Source organism: Panthera onca, chromosome B1 (assembly GCF_046562875.1).
Source record: "Panthera onca isolate mPanOnc1 chromosome B1, mPanOnc1 haplotype 2, whole genome shotgun sequence".
Lineage (NCBI taxonomy): Eukaryota > Metazoa > Chordata > Mammalia > Carnivora > Felidae > Panthera > Panthera onca.
In genome coordinates this window covers 125,744,926-125,767,066 of record NC_138342.1, presented here as the reverse complement: position 1 = coordinate 125,767,066, position 22,141 = coordinate 125,744,926, and the positions used below count along the sequence as shown (strand labels likewise).

Genomic DNA, 22,141 nt, shown 5'->3' with positions numbered 1-22,141 from the left:
GGGCCTGGATCCATTTTCTTGTCATTCTTTATTTTCTATCTTTTAAAATAGGGCTGCCCAGTAATAAATAACCAGTATGGTCTTGCTTAGAGTATTTTGACATCTTTTCCCAATTGGTGTCTCTTCTCTAATGACACTGTACCCAAGGAAGACTTAAGAACCAAACATTCAGGCTTTATGACCGACGCTGAGGAGGGCTGAGCAGGTGGGAAAGAGAGAAAAGATCCTCAAGAATAAACATCTGTCACAGACGCAGACAGACAACAGCTTTGGGAACTAAGCTGTTGGGACAAGGCTGAAAGTGGAAGGGAATTACAAATGCTGCAGTAGGAAGTTTCATTTGTTTGTTTTGCTAACTTATATAAGCCTGTTCAAAACACAACCTTTGAACGAAGCAGGGACATAGTCACGCTGCCCTAGTTTCCAACATGTGGCAGATATTATGACATCAATAAAATCCCTTTCGAGCCACAGACATCTTTCCTCCTAATGTTACAGAGGACGTAAAGTGTACTGAAAAGGAGAGGGATGCCCTGTATCAAATACAGTACTCCCAAATCTATTTCCAGTATTTTCTGACATAATTCCTACTTCATTAAAATAGTCTGAGTTGTTATATTTCACCATGTCAAAAAACAGATTCTAATGCTGCCCTGACTGGTGTAAATTAGAGTAAGCCTAAATTTGTTTTCCCTCCCCTCAGGTCAGTATGCTGTTAGACTTGGCATTGTAAATAAAACCTAACGCTGAACAAAAAATATGGAAGTGACTTGTATAAATAAAGCTAAATAAGTCCAGGAGCTGGTGAGAAGCTTCAGATATATGAAACAGTAGAAGGAAAACATTTTCCACTGATTTTCATAAAACCAACATAATAGATGGAAGGGGGACCAACAATGGAATTTTAAGGCCAAGAGCAATCAAAGAATTCATTAATGATTCAGTGCAGGGGAACAGTTAGCATGCATTAAGCAGAGCTGTTCTCTGAAAAGTGTTAAACACAGGTTCAAACTATACTACTTGACTCATGAGAAATAAGACGTCCTAGAATTGCATACTGGATCAGGATAATGACCCATCTAGGATAGAATTCTACTTTTAATAAAGACAGCCAAAGACAATCTAGTTGTCCACGGCCTCACATTTTCTATCCAAGTCTTAGAAGTACATCATTATGTCTACTTGCTCTCAGACCACTGGGTGAAATCATTGCAGACAGTGAAAAATCCAACAGTTCCAGCTCTAAGGAGTGTGACTTCCAGAGTGGTTCACTGTTACATTACTGCTCCAAAGGCAGGGTTTTCAGTTTCATCCAGTGTTTTTTGTTTTTGCACCTTGTCCTTAGCACTAGCATTCCCAGAATTATTGATTTGCAGACATCAGGGTGGCAAGATACCCAGAATAATCACATCATATTATCTTATACATTAGCTTTCCTTAACTGGAAAAATAGACACACGCACACACACAGCTCCTTTCTTAAACTAATTAGAATAATAGAGATAGGTTAAGAAACTCAAAGTTTGACTTTAAAATTGAACTTTTTGAAATGCTAATGTAATTGGATATTCTTTTTAAAAAGAGCAAATCCACCCCTACCTTTCAAAGGCAATTCTTCTTAACCATCCATAGAGTGGAAAGTGGTAAATGATTACTGTTGGTAAAGTTTAGGTTCTTTGATCAGAAAATCTTCCCTAAGTCTTACATTAGGGAAAAAGGGGGAGGAGGCCTAAGAAATTAACCGTGCCAAATGCCCATTAAGGAAAGAAAGCTAATTGTGTTTCTCAGCAGTGGGAGGTGCACTGAGACAAGTTATAACTGCCAAGTGGAAGGAAAGGTTCCTCAAGTCCCACTTACCCAAATTCTCAGTTCTGCTACAAGTTAAAGCAATGTCATGCTGGGTAGGGGGCAAGATGTCCCAATTCCTCTCATTTCATTTTGCCCTCGTCCAACAAGACAAACGATAATGGGAACCTTAATGAAGCTAAATAACATGCAGATTAATGACAGTCAGTGGCTAAATGAGAAGAAATCACTTGGGTAATACAATTTCTTTATCTGAAACTGTGTCTAGGAAAGGTTATCTCAACAGAATAACCTCCTACTCTCAATCCCAAAAGCAAAACAAAACAAAACTACATACAGATAATCATCTCCCAAAAAGATTACGTAAGAGGCAAAAGGCAACTCCTGAACTCTAAATTAATGCATCACATTAAGGCATAAAAAGATGTAATGAAGTGGCCATAAAATTATACAGCAAATTTTATTTTCTGTTGCCCAAAGATTTAAAAAATGAAGTATGGTGATTGCCCCCCAAATCTACCACACAGCTAAGATACACCAAACGTGTATGCCAGGAGAAGCTCATGAGGGAATCAGCTGTGTTAATATCACATGACATAAAACATAAGACCCCATTATAACGTTATAGCAGCAGCTAATAGGCATTAGGTTACAACTCCAGGAACCACCTCTACCACTTGCAAAGGTCGATGGAAGTCTGTAGCAATTCAATTATAAAGTGAATAAGACCGGTTCAGTTGCAATGTCAATAGAAGTCAAAGCAAATTGCTTTACTCTGTAAAGCAGAGAGCATTTTTACAACATCATCACAGTCCTGAGGTATTATTTACAGACTCAGATTTCTGCCTACATAAACAAACAAAAAATATAACAACCGTGTACTATTATCCTTAGGAACCAAAAAGTAATCAGATACTGAGTCAAACTGTCTTCCATAAACTTCTGAGGAAGCCTGACACTTTGACAGCTCAGGAAATTTACATCACTGCTCAGAACACAAACTCCAGTCCAGCTGAGACAATGAGGGCTGTTGGACTCCTGGCTATTTACCCGTCTTCCTCCCCTGCCAGCTGCCTCACCTAAGGAATGTTAATTATCATCAAAGGCCAAATTAAGACACTAGAAACCAATATGCCTAGGCATTATGCTTGACAAAAATAAAAGACGGAGTTACATTTTCTTTCAAAGTATACTGTATATGAAAATATATTTGAAGCCCTCTACTTCATACATGAAGCCCTCAACAAATAAGCTCAAATTCTTGAGTATTTACAAAACAGTGGGTGGTTTACAACTCTTAACTCATATATTCTTGGCAAAAAAAAAAAAATCACGTGAAATTTTATTGCCCCAAACTTGTGAGGCTTCGGGGCGAATTTGCCATGATCATAAAAGAGAGAAAGCACACGGATTTAAATCCAGCTTACTTAATTTTTTTTAATATTTTTTTTTTTTTTTGAGAGAGTGAGACAGATGCAAGTAGGGGAGGGGCAAAGAGAGAGGGAGACACAGAATATGAAGCAGGCTCAGGCTCCGAGCTGTCAGCACAGAGCCCGATGCAGGGCTCGAACTCACAAACCGTTGAGATCATGACCTGAGCTGAAGTCGGTGGCTTAACGAATTGAGCCACTGAGGCGTCCCTAAATCCAGGTTACTTTAAATCCAAACTTCACCACAAACAATTCTACCAGTCAATACAACTATTTGCTACCTAAGTCTTTCCAGTGATAGCGATCCCCAAAATGCTAGGACAATGTGGCTCTGAGACAGCAGCCCAGGTAGAAGGTGAAATATATTAAATCAAATGGGAAACCACTAAGCAACAAGAGCCCTCCATTCTCACAGTGGCACCAGTGAAGTCTGTCCAAGTCAGCTCTTGCCGGAACAATGGCATAGGAACAATGGCATACGCTTCTTGCTAGGGAATCTGCTTCATTCTTTCCACTTCAAATCTTAAACTTACACTTAGCACACTAAATACCAAGCACAGCTTGCATCAGTGTTAAGCTGAAACTTCTGTGATTTCAACACATATTTATATATTTATGTGGTATATACTTATGTGATATATATGTATATTCATGTGTTTATATGCATATGTGTGTATAACAATATGGTGCATAAAAGTAATATGTACAAATATGTATAACAATATTTGTGTATGACAAGTAATATGTATGTGTGTATGACAAGTAACCAGTAATATAGGAAAAAGAATTACAGGTATGTATAAAGAAGAAAACCATGACTCTCATCCTTTAAGTATAACCACTGTCATAAATGATTAATATACTTCCAGATTTATTTCTATGCTTACACATGTACTTACACAATTTTTCCTCTAGAAGTGAGATTATTCTGAAATTTCTGTTTACAGCTTGCTTTTATTCACTTGAAAGCATACCATGTGTATTATCTTTTTTAATAAATTTTTTTAATGTTTATTTTTGAGAGAGAGAGAGAGAGAGAGCGAGCGCACGAGCAGGGAAGGCACAGAATCCAGAGCAGGCTCCAAGCTCTGAGCTATCAGCATAGAACCCAACGCGGGGCTTGAACTCATGAACCATGAGCTCACGACCCGAGCCAAAGTCAGCCACCTAACCAACTGAGCCACCCAGGCCCTGCCCCATGTGTATGATTTCTGGGAAAACATTTTTACTATCATCTGAAGGCTGGAAGTGTGTGTGGTTAGTAAAGGGCTTCCACCATATACTTGAGTTGGGCTATAGAACACAGGGCCCTCTTAGGAATACATCTGTACAACAGAACACATAGAACACTATACAGCAGTGAAAATGGGGAAGGAGAGCTCCTTGTAGAAACATGAAAACCAACAATGAGTACGTTATAATTTTTTTTTAATTCAGTACAACTGGCTGTTGGGTGAAGAAGAAGGTAACAATATATTCATATCTGCTTCTAAATACGTAACGGATTCTGGAAGGATGGGTGAGAAACGACAGGTTAACCACGTGAAACCACTGCTCTGCAATCATTTCTGATGCACACAAACAGCAATTTCACATGGCATGATCCTACTAACGGTGGTCAGCAATCCAATTTGGATCTCAACTCTGAAATGATTTAAGAAACTGTAGGTTGAACTACATGAAATTCCTGATGCTTTAGTACTTTTGACTTAATGAAAAAAATTTTTTTTGAAATTGCTGATATTCGATAACTTTGGAACCCAAAAATGGCACTTCCATATGGCTCAAGCCAGTACCGTCAGTGATTGCAGATGCCCTGTGCAGGTGCAGCCGGGTGAGGGGAACGAGCTGACAGGGTGGAGCGGACACTTGTCACTACATCATTGTACTTTTTTGGGTTTCAAACCAAGGAACCTATTACCTGTTGTTGTAATTTTTTTAATAAAAGGAAGAACAAAGAGGGAAAAAAAATACCAGCAAAATCCAATATATTCAGGCAGCATCAAATTGCTGATTGCATTCCCTTTACACATCTCTAACAACCCACTGAAGCACCAGGTACCTGAGAGATCTGCATTACAGCTAACGCAAGAGCAGGTAATTGTCCATTTTGGTAAATGGTTGCATAAACCACATGAAAACAAACATGTCACTGAAATAAAATGACTGCTCCTCCCTCTCCCCCTCCCAGAAAAATGAGCACCCCCTTTTCTCTTGGAGGGCCCATTTCTGTCATCGTGCATTGTGCCCCAGGTTTACAACCATACACATCTCTGGCTCTCTCTTCACCTGCATCTCCTTCAGTAAGACCATTATTCTGATTCCAGTACTTTCTTACAATGAGAAAACTAAGAATCATTCCTAAAATTAAAAAAAGAATAAACTGACATACTGTTTGAAATGCAGAGCATCTCTGAAAAGACTCAGAGGCAAACAGGCCATGTCTACGGACTCCAGGGAAGAGGAGATGTCACTGCAGCACTTGTGTTCAGCACACTAGCAGCGTGGAAAAGGGGCCAGGCTGTGGGACTGCACTGCCTGGGTTCAATCCTGGCATTGTCACTGGCCAGCTGTGAGACAGGTGACTTGCTGATCTCTGGGCCTCAGTTTCCTGAACCATGAAATAGGGATGATCATAATACTACCTCTCAGATGGTTATGAGGATTATCTATATCTAACTAACATTGCTAAAAACAGTGTCTGGCATATAGTATGGTATATGTCACTGATCACCATTATCCACCCTCCAAATTCTGTATCCTGTTATTGCATTAACTATTAAAATTTTTAAGAAAAAGAATATACCTGTCAAATAACTGAGTTAATAAAGACTTAATATTATTCTATTCTGACCCAAAGAGAAAAATAAAATCATGACCATAATCACATTTGAAGCCCAAAAAATCATGCTGCTGATTTTAATTTTTTTTTTTTTTTTGAGAGAGAGAGAGAGGGGGAGACAATATATGTGCAAGTGGGGGAGAGAGAGAGGCAGAGGGAGAGAGTCAATCTCAAGCAGACTCCACACTTGGCACAGAGCCTGACGTGGGGCTCGATCCCACGACCCTGGGATCATGACCTGAGCAAAAATCAAGAGACAGACGCTCAACCAACTGAGTCACCCAAGCACCCCATGCTGCTGACTTTAGAGAATACTAGTATCTGCAAAACGTCAGCCTGATAATTCATTTTAATAGGTTTGAAGAATTCTTTTCATCCAAGAGTAACATTCAACTTCCAGATACTGCTCAGAGGGTACACAGCAATGCCATGGAAAGCGGAATGAGCCCTCAGAGAGAACCAAGCTGCAAAGTTGCTACCCAGAGTTCACAGAGGGCAACTAGAGGGGACTAGTTACAGGAGTATTCTCCATTATTGACTCAATCTCATTCTTTTTCGTCAACAGCTGATAAGAATTCAGTAAGTAAAAATGAGCTGCCACAGGTTTGTTTTGTTATATTAATTGTAGACAACACCCTCACTTAGTGGTAATTTTTATCATGGTTCAAAAGAGTTTTTTCTGGGTAAGAGAAGTTACCTGGAATTGGCCACATTGAGATAATACCTTCCCCTCTTTAAGATTTCTGCTCATCTTCCTGGCTATCAAAGAAAACGCTTCAAATCACTCACTCTTGACAGCCTTAAAAATTCTATTTCATTCAGGATAAACAATACTTTGGTTGGTTTGAAAAGATGTTTCTTAGACAGCCCAGCTACCTCCTACGCTGTAGGAGTTTCAAAAAGGGCTATAAAGAGAATGACAGCTGCTTGAATTCAGAACTAGAAATTAAAATAAAAGCTATTAGAAGTGAAGAAAAAACCCACACCACAGGGAGACAAGCTTTAAAGAATTTTTCTCTCTTCTATAAATTCTAGTTACCTGCCATGAACTTATTTTCACCACAGAAGCAGCTATGTATTTTTTTGAAGGCGTTAAATAAGCCTTTTCCCTCCAGAGAAAGGGGGAAATGTTCATCCCACACAGAAGCATAGTTAAGATTATATAGGAAGTCATATAAGAAGTTGCCGTGTGCTTTGTCGCTGACATTAGGGGGGCTGAGCTTCTGGGAGGCTTCTGGGGAGACGCCAATGCAGGGGAGGCAGCTTGCATGATTTATGGGTACGCCACAACTCAATTACAGCCCTGAAATTTCTGGCTGCCTTTTCCATCCCATTGATCTCATCATTGTAACAGTGAGTTAAGAAATAATCTGTCTACATATACTGTCACTGATTCAAGCCTGGTCTTAGATTTAACTTCACAATACAGTAATTCCATGTCAGGGAATCATAACATTGCCCCGAAGAAATGGCAAGGGGCCTTGGCACTCAGGAAGTTATTATCCAGCGTCCACCCATGAAGTGTCATGCCAAAAAAATGATAAGAATCAAGGGAAGATCGCCAAGCTTGAGCCGGAGATCTGTTTGTGCCCAGTTACTTAGGGTTGGTTATAATTCTGTGTCAAGCTGATCAGCTTATGTCTACAATAAAATGTCAATAGCTGTAGAATGTCACTGAAAATTCCCATCAACAATGGTTTTACAGTGGTTCTTCTTACATTGTGGGGATGACAGGGCAGTTACAACTCACTGATAAAAGCATGTTTTCATGAAGGCAATTTCTAAAGACGCTCTCTTGGGAACTGAGATTTGAGAGTACAGAGCTGCCATGACTGTCTGCTATCCACCCTTGACTTCTACTGAAATGATCGTCTTTTAGTTTGGTGGTTGCCTCGCAACCTTTACCTTCCCAGCACATGAGTGAATGTGGATATAGGTCTGTGCGGTAAATAGGGGAAAAGAAATGAGCTCTCCATTGCTCACGGTTATGAGACTATTCTTTCTCTAAGAAGACATACCATTTGGTACTATTTAATATTTTCCTCTTTCCACTGACTTTCCATATATACTATTTACACTAATACATTGTACACTATTTTTATTAAACCTATTTTCCAAAGCGGTTACATATTGCACTATGTATTGAAGATGCTAACAAAATGAGGTATTTCCTTCCTTTTGATGAAAAGGTGGTCTAAATATTAAAATGTGGCTGAAGACATCGTTTTGATTATCTGCTTTCATCCTCCACATCGAGTCAGTTAAGAAGTCCCAACAGTTTGTGCTCGCTTCGGCAGCACATATACTAGAAGTCCCAACAGTTTGCTTTAACACCTGTCCCAGATTTATCTTCTATTCCTAGTGCTGGTTCAACACCATACCAACCTAAACCTAAACTACTTAACCAGCCTTTACCATGGCCTTTCTGATTCTTACAGACAGATTTAAGTCAGATTAAACTTCCTTTAATATTATTTTCCATGTGACAACTCTCCCTTGCTGAAAAACAGTAACTTCTCTTATCATTCTATATATAAGGCACGTTTCTCTGTCTTTAATAATAATATTGAATAGCAGAAGCTAGGATTTGAGTGTTTACTATATACCAGACACTATATTAAGCACATTAACCACCTAAACCTTCTCAACTATCCTCAGTAGCACACATTGTAACTACTATTTTGTAGTTAATACGATAGATTTAGAGAGGGTAAGCTATCTGAGTAGAATCAGAATACAAAGTCCTCTGACCAGACTTCTAACCATCATTCCTTAAGCTGACCTCCCCTGGTTTGGCAACATCTCATTGGGTTCACTGGTCACTACTCTTCAACCCTGCCCCCTTCTGATCAAGCTGGCCTCTTCTTTACCCTCCTGCCTTATTCTTACTCACCATTGCTGCCGGGCCTTCATTCAAGCTAGTTTCCTCACCTGAAATCATGCCCCAACCAACTGCCAAAATGGCTCCGCTCAAGGAAACCATGACACCTTTCCCACCTACCGCAGCCCTGGGGTTGCCTTCCTCAGGGCCCATAAGGCCAACAGCCCAGCACTGGGCACTTGCTACCATGCTGTCTCATTATTTTACTGTATAGTGACAGAAGGAGAGTAGAATATTGACGCCTTGAAATAGAAACCATGTGTAAACATGATGCAGAGTTTATAAAAACTCTTCAATAGATACACAGAATTCTGATTTTAGTCTCTAGTATGAGAAAAATCACTAATTAATGATAGAGGCAGAAAATCTCCAAACTGCCAGGGGCATTCCATACTTTAGGATTAAAAATCTACATTTCAAAAGACCTTCCAAGAGCCTCCTTTTTAGCTCTCTATTCTCTTGCTTATGCCTCATTCATTATTCAACAAGATTCTTTCCAAATACCAAAGGTGGCTCTCAGCATCACTCTCATTGATATGGGACATTTAAATGTTAGGTAATCATTTAAAAATCTACCTTGGTGTCATTTCAGCTGAAAGGACATCTACATACAACTTATTTATGCTACTCTGATTTTAGAGACTGATCCGTATCACAGTATGTTCCTCCTTAGAACAGAAGGGAAACGATCATGCTTCGTTGTTTATCTATCTCCCTTTTAACAGTTACATTTTCACTTTATGCTTATAAGGCTCTCCATCCTTGTCACACTGTAGGACTACAATAACACATGTTCAACAAAATGTGCTGCAGTTAGCACATCCGGGATCCAAGTGTGAGAGTGCCAACCCAACGATACCCAAGTAAGACCTACTCTATAATAATATTAAATCTTGCCAACTGGCTTGCAAGATGATTGTTTTCAACTCGCTATAAATCATATTTTTTAAGTTGCCTAAACAAATAAACTGCTAGATCATGTACAAAAGAAGATGGGCAACAGAATACCTAACTACTCAAGAAGATACAAATAAAAACTAGTCCTATGAATGCCTCATTCTGGTTAAAATTAGAACTAGCATAAAGAAAGAGCTTGGTCAAAATTTAGATGACCACCATCTTGTCTCCCACTCCCCAAATCTCTTTTAAAATTTTTCTTTGGCCTTGAATGAGAATAACAAAGAATATATCTCATATAGCCTCATGAACTTCCCCTGTACTTGGGAGAATTACAACAACAAAAAAGGTGTCTCTTTACATAAGAGGTAGTAAAGGACATAAATATGGAATGAGCAGGAGAAAATGAACATACATTATAAACTTGTCTGGAGTTACTTTATTATGAATTCTAAGAAAATAAAAACACAGAAAGATCATTTGAGAATGAAAGCAAACCTCTGATTTTTAGTTATCTTTTTAGCACTTTCCAGCATACCTCATATTTTTCTATTTCACAACAGACCCAGCCAAACTTCTCAACTTTGAAGTTCATGAGATTATTAAATGCTATATAAAAATGAACAATATGGCTTCTACCAAATAAAGATAAGACCTTTAGTAAAGATTTAATAGCTGCTCTATTTAAAGAAATCTAGCCAGATAGTATATCCATTTCAGTTTGTATTAATCATCAACAAAGATCCTTAAGCAACTAACTAGAATTTTAAAGTCTTTCGCAAATAATAAGTTTAATATCATTTAATCATATATTACAAAGAAAAATTACGAGCACTGTGTATATAATATGGATAAATGTGCCAAAGCCAATTAAAGTATTTAACAAAGTAAAGACACTAGGCGTCTTTAATTAAACTGGTCACCTCTCAATTGGGATGGGGGTGGGGTTGAATATATCATAATAAAATTCATGTCTAACAGCAGAGGGTTTCTCTCTCATTTTACGCCAGCTTGGATTCTCTGCTTCCAGGCCTATCCTGCTTCAGCTCATGTAATAGGCTTGCTGACTCTTTGTTAATAATGACTTTTTGATCTGCCTGATGTTAAATTGAAGCCAATTGTGACTGTTTTCCAGGGTTGGCTATTTGGTACATCACTTAGTTTCATACCCTACTCAATGTAGAAGAAGAAATAACATATTACAAACACTTAACTCAAATACCAAATCTGTGACCAAATCATAAGGCTGAAGAAAATCTCCGATCATCTAATCTAGCGCCTTGGCTCTTGACAGATAATCCACCTAAATTTAAACAATAACTATTTGTCCTATATTTCATTAAGTCAAGATTAATTTATACTACACTGCATCAATGGGAGAAGGACACATCTACATTTAAAAATCTCTATCACATTCATCTAAGCTACAAAATTGGGAAGAATAATCCACCAAAGTTGACTGTAATGCATATCTTCACCAGACCTAGTGAAACATAGGAAATTGACTCTACTACCACCAATAAGAAAAAATATTAAAAAGATTAAACCTTTTGAAACCTTCAAGTTGACAATTATAGAACTCAGGCTACTGAAAAAAAAAAAAAACATTTAAGTACTAGGGACAACAGATTTTTTTGGTGGGGGAGGGAGCAGAGTTTTTCAATATGCTAGGTATAGTCAATAACACAGTTTTTTAGTATGCTTCCCCTGTATGCTTCCTTTCAGAAGCTCTTCTCTTCATTTATCCCCACCACCCTGCCTCTTTTGGAAAATATAATATGTAGACCCTACTCTGTTCTCTCTGAAATAATTCTTTTTCACACAACCTGAGTTTCACTAAAGCTTACCTACAAATAATTGGCGGGGGGGGGGGGGGGGTGGGGGGAGGAAGGAAATAACTTCTAGTTTTTAATTGCGTTATCTTATGACCTCTAGATAAAATAAAATTACTCTGTGACAAAATCATGGACTTTCCTGATTCCGACAACTTGCAACAACAACAAATTCCAAGGCTATAATCAAGAAAGATTAATGTAAAGTTATAAAATACAAAACGTAGAATAAAACACCATATAAATAATGAACATAAAAACAGACTAAAGGAATTGAATATTTCACAATCTTTTTTCCCTTATAATCAAATAATTAAGAATTATTATATGACCTAAAATCTAGGAAAGCTATGATTATATGCCATCGTGAGCATTCCTATAAAAGATGTACCAAGCACCACTTCAGCAACTTCTTACCCATTAATAATCACTTTCCAACACAATGGTCAAAAGATCAGTCACCATGTATACTGATTGGATATTATGATTCAATTCCTTAAAATACCAAAAAAGTAGATGTGATTCTAAGACAAACAGTCACTCTTTGGTCATTTCCTTTATGAAATACAGCCAATTTGGTTTTGCTCAAGGGCCAGTGAGCCAATGCAGATTTTATTCTACATCTCCTTGACTTCTTTTTCTCTTCCTACTTCCCAACATTTGCCTCCTTCACTATTTATTAACACTTCCACCAGAGGACAAGTGAGATACAAGAAAAGGTGCAATTCAAACCAGTCAGTTTTACTCCTTATTAGCAACTCCGTTGAGAGAGAGTGAGAGTGAGAAAAAAAGAGAACAAAAAAAAGTTAGGTAGGATCAGAAGTTGAAACTAAGGTCTAAAAGGAAGCTCTGAAATTATAGGTTGATTTTAAGGATTCATGCCCTTCCTCTGGAAAATAAGGATCTGATTGTAAAACTAAGAGTTGTATCATATGATGCCCATCTTAAACGATGTGAAAGAATACCGGCACACGTTAGCCCCCCCACCGTGTTATTACAGGAAGCATTCTGAGGCTTCCTGCAGCGACTCCCTGATCAGTTGTCACTTGCTTGCATGGATCTTTCGATATTAGCTACCTGGACATTTGACTATACAGCTCCTTACGATGAAAGGTACTGCATTTGTTTCTGTCTTCATTCCCTTCCTCCTTCTGACAATCACCTCATACTTCCAAACCAATATAACTTCAGTAGCTTGCAAGGATAATAAATGAAAGATACAAAAAAGAAAAAAAGGTTGTAACAAAAAGAAGAACGAAGATTAATTACGAATTCAGGAAATGTCCTCAAAAGGTCCCACAACTAAAGAGTCACAGTTTCAGACATGCCTGCTGAACTAGAGGTTCTTAGCCAGAATCACCTTACCCCTCCATGCCAATAACCGCACGATTACAAATCGGCAGTCAGTAATTTCTATGTGGCACACGGTCTTGTTTTGTAGAGATCAGTGCATAAAATTCAAATTTCCAAGCTTTCTTTAAAAAACTAGGCAATCTGACGATACTGAGACAATGTGGCCACATGACAACAAGTAACTGGAACATGTTAGCCAGGACAGGACAGTAGAACTTCCATCTGCCAGAGTCCCACTGCACCTTAGTTCACTGGGCCTGACCCCTGAAGGCAGGTCACTTCGCCACGCCTACTGTACGATGAGGCTCCAGCCTTGCGAGAAAACGTGGGCCAAATAAGATGCAGAAGCCCTAAGCTTCAGTGCAACAGAAAACTATGCCTTTAATCTTGATGTATTTAACATTAGACTATCAGCTCCTCTCAAAAGATCTGCTTTAATTTTAGTTCCTCTTCCATTTGTCTCAGAGTTATGTAACCTCACAGGAGGTCACACAAGTTTCCCAAAAAAAGAAATTTAAGCTGTCTTTTAAAAATAAAAAAAGAAACATGCATAACAAATAACAAACACAAACCTGAAACTTGCATTTTCTCTCTGACAAGAAGGCTTTACCCTCCTCGTTAATCTCAAAAAATTATCTTAAGGTGAAAAGAAATTAAAACACAAAGGAAGGAAAAGAATGGCCTTCCCTGAGGACATATGATATGCCATACTCTCAACATGCTGTCAAGCAGAAAAATAGAATCAACAGCTTACCATCTTCCAGCTCCAGACAAAGATTATACACGGCCACGGGTCTCTTCGTCCTCTGGCCTTGTCTCTTCGATTGCCTTGGTGGAGCATTTGGGGGTGATGTCGACAGGGAGACTGGCTCCAGGAATGTCGCATCGGGCGGGGTCCTAAAAATCTGCCATCGAAGCATAAAGGACATTAATTGTTTCCCGTGAACAGAAACCTGTGTGTTGCAATAGTAAACCAGTATCAAGCAACATTTGATTTGGAGCTCATCCAAAACAGGCTGGAGCCAAAAATCCATTCCTTCAAATCGTGGGTACAGGTCGTAAGTCTTTCATTTATTTTTTTAACAGAAGATTTCAAAATACAATCTCTAGTTAAAATTAAGTAAAAGCAATGTCCAATCATTATATTTCAAAATAAATTCGTTCCAAAACTAAGTATGTATAATTAACTTTACCAGGTATAGACAATACCACAGCTATTCACCCACAAAGAAAGTAGCCAGGATAAAACATTAAAAGTAAATATCCCATTTAGTTTCATACAGGGTTATGTTTATGCCAAATGCTGGTCTCAATTTTTTTTCAGCTACATAAACAGAAACATATGACTGTAAATATTTTTTACACATTTAAAAATAGCTTATGCTTATGAAATTACCTTTCAGATTCCCATGTACATTTTTCATAAAATACTTTATAGATTTTATCAATTACTGCCCTCCAACTTCCCTTAATAATTTCCCTTCCATTTATGAAACCTAGAATATTAGCACCTTGATAATCTACAGTGTCACTCATATATCAGCAATAATAACATTAATTAAAATGTGCTGCTTCTTTGCTTAACAATTTTTTTTTTTCTTTTGAGAAAAGCAATCTGTCCCATAAAGAGAAGCATATCATGCAGAGGTAATTTATAATAGACCTTCCACAGCTGCCAAGACCTGAGTTCAGAGGTTTCCTGTCCCCAACAACACTGGAGACCCTTCAGCCTTCAATGAAGTCATAAAATAAAATATTTAGACACATCAACCTAATAGACACTGCATCTCCAAGAGGCCTGATGCTCCCCAAGTGAAAGCAGGAAACAGGAAGAAAGCTTGCTACCATTAAACAAAACATAAATATAAAACTCACAATAAAAAAGGCACTGTGGGAAAGCCCCACTGCTGCAAGGAAATGATTATTTATGCATTTAAATAAAAAAGGCATGTGACCCGTGTATACGAGTGAGGGGATCACATATGCATATCACATTCAACAACTAACTACCATGTCAGAGTTACGATCGCAGTCTAAAAGTTCTCACCTAGAAACTATTATATACCAATAAAAATAGACAATTTCAACAGAGCATTTGCTTTATATAGTACCATACTGCCCCCTCATGCGTAAATGGGATACAAAATGATTTAAATTACTGTGGACAAATATTTGCTAGTGAAAATTTAATTTAGTGCTCCAACTGGCAACCTGCTAACACCATATTTCCACAGACTCTGTGTTCCAATAGGGCACTCCAGCAAATAGCAAACTACTTATCTGCCTTAAAAAATCCTCTGCTGTCTAAACTACTGTCCACAGCTGGATTTATTACCATCTGTCACTACTCAAATTAAGGAAGGTTGTGGAGTGGTGGGAACAGGAGAGAAGTTAGGTTGAGAAGCGTATGACAATGTGAAAGAGAGAAGTTGGGAAAACTTACTTCCATTGAAAGAAAACAGCCCGTGTGTGGCCAACTGTTGGAATAGCTTCTTACCTATGTTTGATCTTTACAAATATGGGAAATGCCTCTGGGACAGTACTGGAATAGGAAACCAAACAATACACAGAGCCAATACACCCAAAGCCTAAATAAACAATGGGAAAGTTACATCCCAGAACTGATTCTGCATAGCTGATAATCTTCTGAACAGACCTTCCTCTAAGACCCACCCCGATGACTGTTGTTCCCTCCACACACACCTCAGGGTAACAAGATGGGTAGGAGTGTGGGGGGTAGGGGGGAGTTGTGGGGAGCGGCTCAAGCGTTCAGAGTCATACTGCAAGCCACCAAGAAAGGCAGGACCTGAGAGTGCAACTCCAATGCTCTCAGGGGAAAGATCTGAGACACCCCAGGGCTAAGTATGAAATTCTGCAAGCCTCCAGAATTCTTATGACATGGTTTATATCAGAATATCGGCGAGAATATTATTCAGCCATAAAAAAAACACAAGGAAATCTTGCCACATGTGACAACATGATGGACATGGAGGGCATTATGCTAAGTGAAATCAGACAGAGAAACACCAATGCTTCACGATCTAACTTACATGAGGAATTTTAAAAAACCTAACTAATAGGTTAGAACAGACTGGTGGCTGCCAGAGGCAGGGGGATGGAAGTAGGGGACAAATGGATGAAAGCAGTCAAAAGGTACAAACTTCTTCCAGTTAAATGTATGTGAGGTGACAGGCATTAAGCAAACTGATTGCGTGGTAATCATTTCACAATACATACACGTATCAAACCATTATACTGTACACCTCAAACTAATACAAATTTTTTATATCAATTATATCTGAATGAAACTCAGGAAAAATTCAATTTGGGAATGGGGACTGGGCTTCAGGTTTATTTGCTTTTCTTTCATCTGCATTTTAAAGCTTCCAGGTGATTCTTCTCTGGAGCCAAGGCTGAGAAATACCTATTCAGACAAACATTCTACAGCATTTTATACTTGTGTTGGATGGACCAAAGTCAAAATCAAAACACCAGAAATATTATCTCAGAAAAACTGGCACTGAACACACACAATCGATTCCTTGGACCCTCTCAAGTCATAATTAGAGTAAAATATTTCAAAGATGCTAAATACCGACCACTTCCTCAACAAACTCCACGTTGTATTAACATTTCAAAGAGTTATCCTGTCATCTGAATTTGGTGGTACCAAGGCCCATTTGCTCACTTGAGAAGGCACTATCCTGGCTTTTAAGTCTTCTCAGCTTGAATGAATGTATAGACTACTCCTTAAAACAGGTGTAATGAGGGCCATAACACCTAGATCTCATGTTATTACAGACATTAAATGAGAAAATGTTTATAAACTGTTTAGTATAGCACTTGACACATCATAACCAGAAATAAATGGGAGCTACTGGTATTTGTAATATGATCACATGTGATAATAAAAATGGATTTAGACCTTCATTACTCTGCTCAACCACTGTTTTGAGAGGGCACTAATTCTTTCAAGTCTTGAATATTCCTCAAATCCACTGTTTAGTTATTCTAAACACATGATTCTAAAATGTTTTATGGAAGAAGCTCATCAAGCAGTGGGGGTGAAAGGGAAGAAACAAATAGAGCCCCTTATCAAATTCCCAAGTCAGCTAGAATCACAAAATTATTTTGTGTATTCATTTCTGCACTTCAGCACTGAAATCTGAGATTTAAATTACTTCCTCTTTCATTAAATACATTTAACATTTAAAAGCACGTACTAGGTAGTAGGCTTTCTTTCTGTTTAATATTCTCACAACTTTTGAGGGAAGCATTGTTCCCCACATGAACATGTGATATAAGCTCAAATGATAAAAGCTCAAAGATTAAACAATTAATCCAAATGTCCAGTTTGAAAATGGCAGAGTTGGTATCTTTGCTCTCAGTTCTGATTCCAGAGCCCCTACTGCTAGTTTAAAAAACAAACAAAATATAATCGTTAGGGGGAAAAAAATCACCAACTATAATGTTCTATATCTGTTTAAAAAGAGTAAAACTGGAGATTATCTGTATAATTTCAGATTATCTTTATAAGAGATTCTCTATGTAAGACTCACCATCATTGTGCCATGACTTCCTAGATGTTTCACGAACACATCACTTTGTATATGCATCTACCTTATTTGCCAATGCACAAGACTCAAGTTCCCAATTACTTTTGTTTGTTTTTTAAGCTACAAAGCTATGTTCTTATGGTTCTCTCTGAAACACCAAAAATAACTTTTTTTTTAATATTCTTTTTAAGTTTAGGAGAGGAGGAAACAATAAACTGTTTACTTTACAATTTTGTCCTGTTTCCTGGCCATCTGATTCTAGAAGTTACAAATTTACTTATCTTGTTCTATTATGGCCAAGATGTATGTCATCTTCGACTATAATACTGACTTCCCAATTCTAGAACCACTGCATGGATGCAAATTCCTTTGCTGCCCAGGTCTCTTTCCAAAGTCTCTTGACTCTCCTAACTTCTCTAGCATCTTATTACCTTTGTTGTAGGGCAGATGAACTCATCTTCAACAATACTAAAAGATCAAGTCTACTCAAAACATTTGTTTCAGGGTAGAAAGTGTCTTCACTGCACCTACGTATTTTACAACAAAGGAAAACTCAAACCAGACAAGACAAAGACAAAACACAAAACTCCACACATAGATATGTCAGGTAGATAAGCGCTTATTCAGATCTACTAAGTGTTAGCACAAACACAAGTCTGGCACCACTGTTAAGTCACAGATTCTGCAGACTCAACAGACTCACCAGACTCACATTTATGCCCGTGGGACTCAGCCATACATATAAATACCTCCCAGAGTCCTTCATGCTCTGCTACCAGGGGCCACATACGGAAATGATTGGGCCACTTCTGCCAGAAATGCTTTGTAGATAACAGGAAATAAAAATGGTCTCTGAAAATTTTGCTTTAATACCCAACTCAAACCTTCAGCATTTGATTCAACTAAGTAAACAAATAATATGGTTAAAGGAAATTAAGGGGGATTAGATAATTTTTTTTACATGTTTCTACAGGAGAATCCACTGGTCTTTACTGTGATAGGGAGATTACTAATATGTGTGCATACTCCCATCATCTTGAATAATAATAGCTGCAACTATTGGGTAGTTGAAATATACCCGACAAATTCCTATGACCAAGTGGTTGACCTACGAAGATTTGAACCCAGATTTCCTGATTCTAGTGTGGATGTGTTAGTCAGTGTGTTGCCCTGTCTCCAATGTTACCCAATCACATTAAGCCCCATTCATACTCTGTCCTCTTTGATGGTGGCCTAGCTCACATAACTATACTATCCATAAACACAAAGAGATTTAGCCAGAAGATGGTTGGAAACCAATGCCTACTCCCCTTAGTGAACATTTAACATACAAGGAAGGACAAAAATAAAATTTCCAATCTTCCTTCCACAATATTTAGCTACGAAATGGCCAAATATTCCTTTCAGCTCCAGAGTCTATAGTGTGCTTAGACAAACACTCATCACCTTAAGGTTATATGACTCTAAGTTGGCACCAAGGTAGCATGAACCTTCCATCTGTAACATAACTTTAGAATTCAGCTACTGTGTGAACAGTACAAAAGAACTCTGAAAACTTTCCAGCTGTCTTCGAATCAGCTCTACCCCATGACTAAATATGGGTCTATTACAGAAAATTTAACTAGAATCGGTAATAGGGACTGACAGTGAAATACCAGTTAGGTTCAGTCTAGACGCTGGAAATATTCTAAGGCTTCGTGTTTGTTCTGGTTCATTAAAACTCAGACTCTCAGAAGCGAAAAGTATCCTACCTATCACTTAGGCCAAGCCCTTTTCTCACAGTTGAACAAACCAAGGCCCCTGTGGTTAAAGATTTGCTCATATTTATACCACTAGTTAGTGGTAAACTCAAGCTTTATTCCCAGACCAAGGCCTCAACGCCAACTGCTATTTCCCATCTGGCTGGCTCTGAACATTTCTTTCCAAACACTATTCTTTATGCATGTGCCTCCTCATCAGGGGAGATTTTGCTTAATAGCTGCAACTCCTCGAAGTGCTTTCATATGCATTATCTGATGCAAACCTCAACACTTAGATCTGTGAGGCTGACATTGGACCCTGCTACAAGGTTTTGTTCAGAGTCCTCCTGTTACCCATCAGCATGAGGCTCCTTCCATTATGTCACAGCAGACACTGAGAAGGGCAGCCAGGAAAAATGGGATGGGAAAAGGAAGGCAGGAGTCATTCTCAGTCCCAGCCTATTCATCCTACAGGCTCAGGCTTTCACTATGGCCCTGACTTACCATGAGCTTTTTGAAAAACAACTTCAATGTTGCTTTACAAACTCCCTCCCTGCCATAACCCACCCCTCCCCCCCCCAAAAAAAATAAAGCAAAGCAAAAAGTGCACTTTTTGGAATTTATCAGACTGCTAGGGTTCATGTTTTTCTTCCTTTCCAAGCTTTTAGTTTTAATTTCTAGAGACATTTTCAGACATCTTCCCAACTCCTAACGGCGTATACCGCATTAATTTCTTCAGCACTCCATGTGCTGTAAAACATACATAGAGTAATACATAATTGACTTTGGTTTTTACTACTTCAAGATTTTAGTAAATGACAACTTTTATCTACCAAACATTATATAATGAAACACACCCCAGAACTACCTACCCTAAACCATGGGTATTTTCAGTGGCATTAACTGTGTATGCAACATCAGTGCCCTGGTATTTCCAGTGTTCAACAAAAACTGACAGAGGTAATAATAATAATTAACAACTCTGATACATCGGTAAGCAAATGGCATTAAGTAAAGGTTCACAGGCTCACTAAATAGCTTTCTCTCTAACCAATTCATAAGGTAAACTCCTGATTAAGCTGAAACTACATCGCTCTTACAGTCAGGTGTGAACATACATTCCCAGTTATAAAATGCTGTGTTTTCTGGTTTGCAAACCCTTAAAAACACTCCAGGTGCAGTTGTATCAGTTTGCACCTGCAAACATTTGGGAAACACAAGCATACAACCTTCTGAAGTCAGAAGAATACATTTTCCCAAACACAGCTGTAACTTTGACTTTCAAAACCCAAATGTCTACAAATATTCTTAACTAAATAAAAACCCAATGCCTACCTAGAATTTTTTTTTTCAATTTGTCTTTTGCTTACATACAAAAAGTTTACATTACAGTATAAAAGCCCAGAATAAAATTAACTCCTCCTCCAATTTCGGTGTAGAACTTCTTCCAATTTTTTTTGTTCTTTTTCACCCTTTATCTTTCCAAAACTTTTCATTCCCTTAGAAATCACGTGGTCCTGGGGTGCATGGATGGCTCAGTTGCTTAAGTGTCCGACTTTAGCTCAGGTCGTGATCTCACGGTTCATGGGTTCAAGCCCCGGGTCGGGCTCTGTGCTGACAGCTCAGAGCCTTGGAGCCTGCTTCAGATTTTGTGTCTCCTTCTCTCTCTGCCCCTCCCCCCACTTATGCTCTCTCTTCCTCTCAAAAATAAACAAACATTAAAACAAAAATTAAAAAAAAAAATCACTTCGTCCTAACAGTAGTACAGAGGATCAGAACACAAGAAGCCTACCATTTGCAGTCCCCAAAGGCCTGGGGATCCACAAGGAGAGACCTCCCCAACACAGGACTAGCTCTAGCCATGACAAAAAGCAGGACCCTCCCTGAATGTTACCTGTGAAACTTTATACCAAATATAAGTAAACATATTCAGAACTCACTGACTCATCATTTTATGAACATTTCAAGGTGAATGACATTTTCTTTTGGAATATAAGCTATGACCCCTCCTCGTTTAGTAGGCCACAATGATCATTTCCCTAGAAAGAAAGAATAAGCCATGGATCTATTTATTCTCTAAGAGGAAATGTGTGAATTTTAATCACAGTGAAGAAAACATCTCCTGAAGGCATGTATATGATTGTATTTATCAGAATCATCTAAAACCTCAAGTATGTGTGCCCCAGGTTTGACCTACATATTTAAGAAATAGTGCAACACACTTTTTTTCCTCCATTTTAATGCTCATAAAAATGAAATGCCTAGGGGCACCTGGGTGGCTCAGTGGGTTAAGCATCCAACATCTAACTCTTGATTTCGGCTCAGGTAATACTCTCACAATCATGAGGTTGAGGCCCATGTGGGGCTCTGCTCTGACAGTGTGGAGCCTGCTTGGGAGTCTCTCTCCCTCTCTCTCTTTCTCTCTCTCTCTGCCCCTCCCTCTGCTTGCTTGCTCTCTCTCTCTCTAAAAAAAAAAAAAAAAAAAAAAAGTAAAAAAAAAAATGTCTAAGCAAAACCATGCTTTGAAGGTGGTCAATGGTAATTCTTTATGAGAAGCTGCATGGTGGGGGGGCAGGGGATATTTACCAGCCTTCACATTAAATCAATAGCTTTAGGGGTGCCTGGGTGGCTCAGACAGTTAAGCACAGACTTCGGCTCAGGTCATGATCTCACAGCTTGTGGGTTTCAGCCCCACGTGGGGCTCTGTGCTGACAGCTCAGAGCCTGGAGCCTGCTTCAGATTCTGTGTCTCCCTCTCTCTCTGCCCCTCCCCCGTTCACACTGTCTGTCTGTCTCTCTCTCTCTC

General features: G+C 38.6%; 1 protein-coding gene across 5 annotated transcripts in view; it reads right to left on the bottom strand.

Annotated features, from left to right (window-relative positions):
* Positions 1 to 22,141, bottom strand: part of ARHGAP10 (Rho GTPase activating protein 10) — a 321,446-nt gene that overhangs the window by 40,705 nt on the left and 258,600 nt on the right. For all 5 annotated transcript variants that reach the window (XM_060655658.3, XM_060655661.3, XM_060655662.3 and 2 more), the window contains one exon: positions 13,796 to 13,946. In XM_060655658.3, coding sequence (XP_060511641.2) covers positions 13,796 to 13,946 — 151 coding nt within the window. The remainder of the gene's footprint in view (positions 1 to 13,795; positions 13,947 to 22,141) is intronic.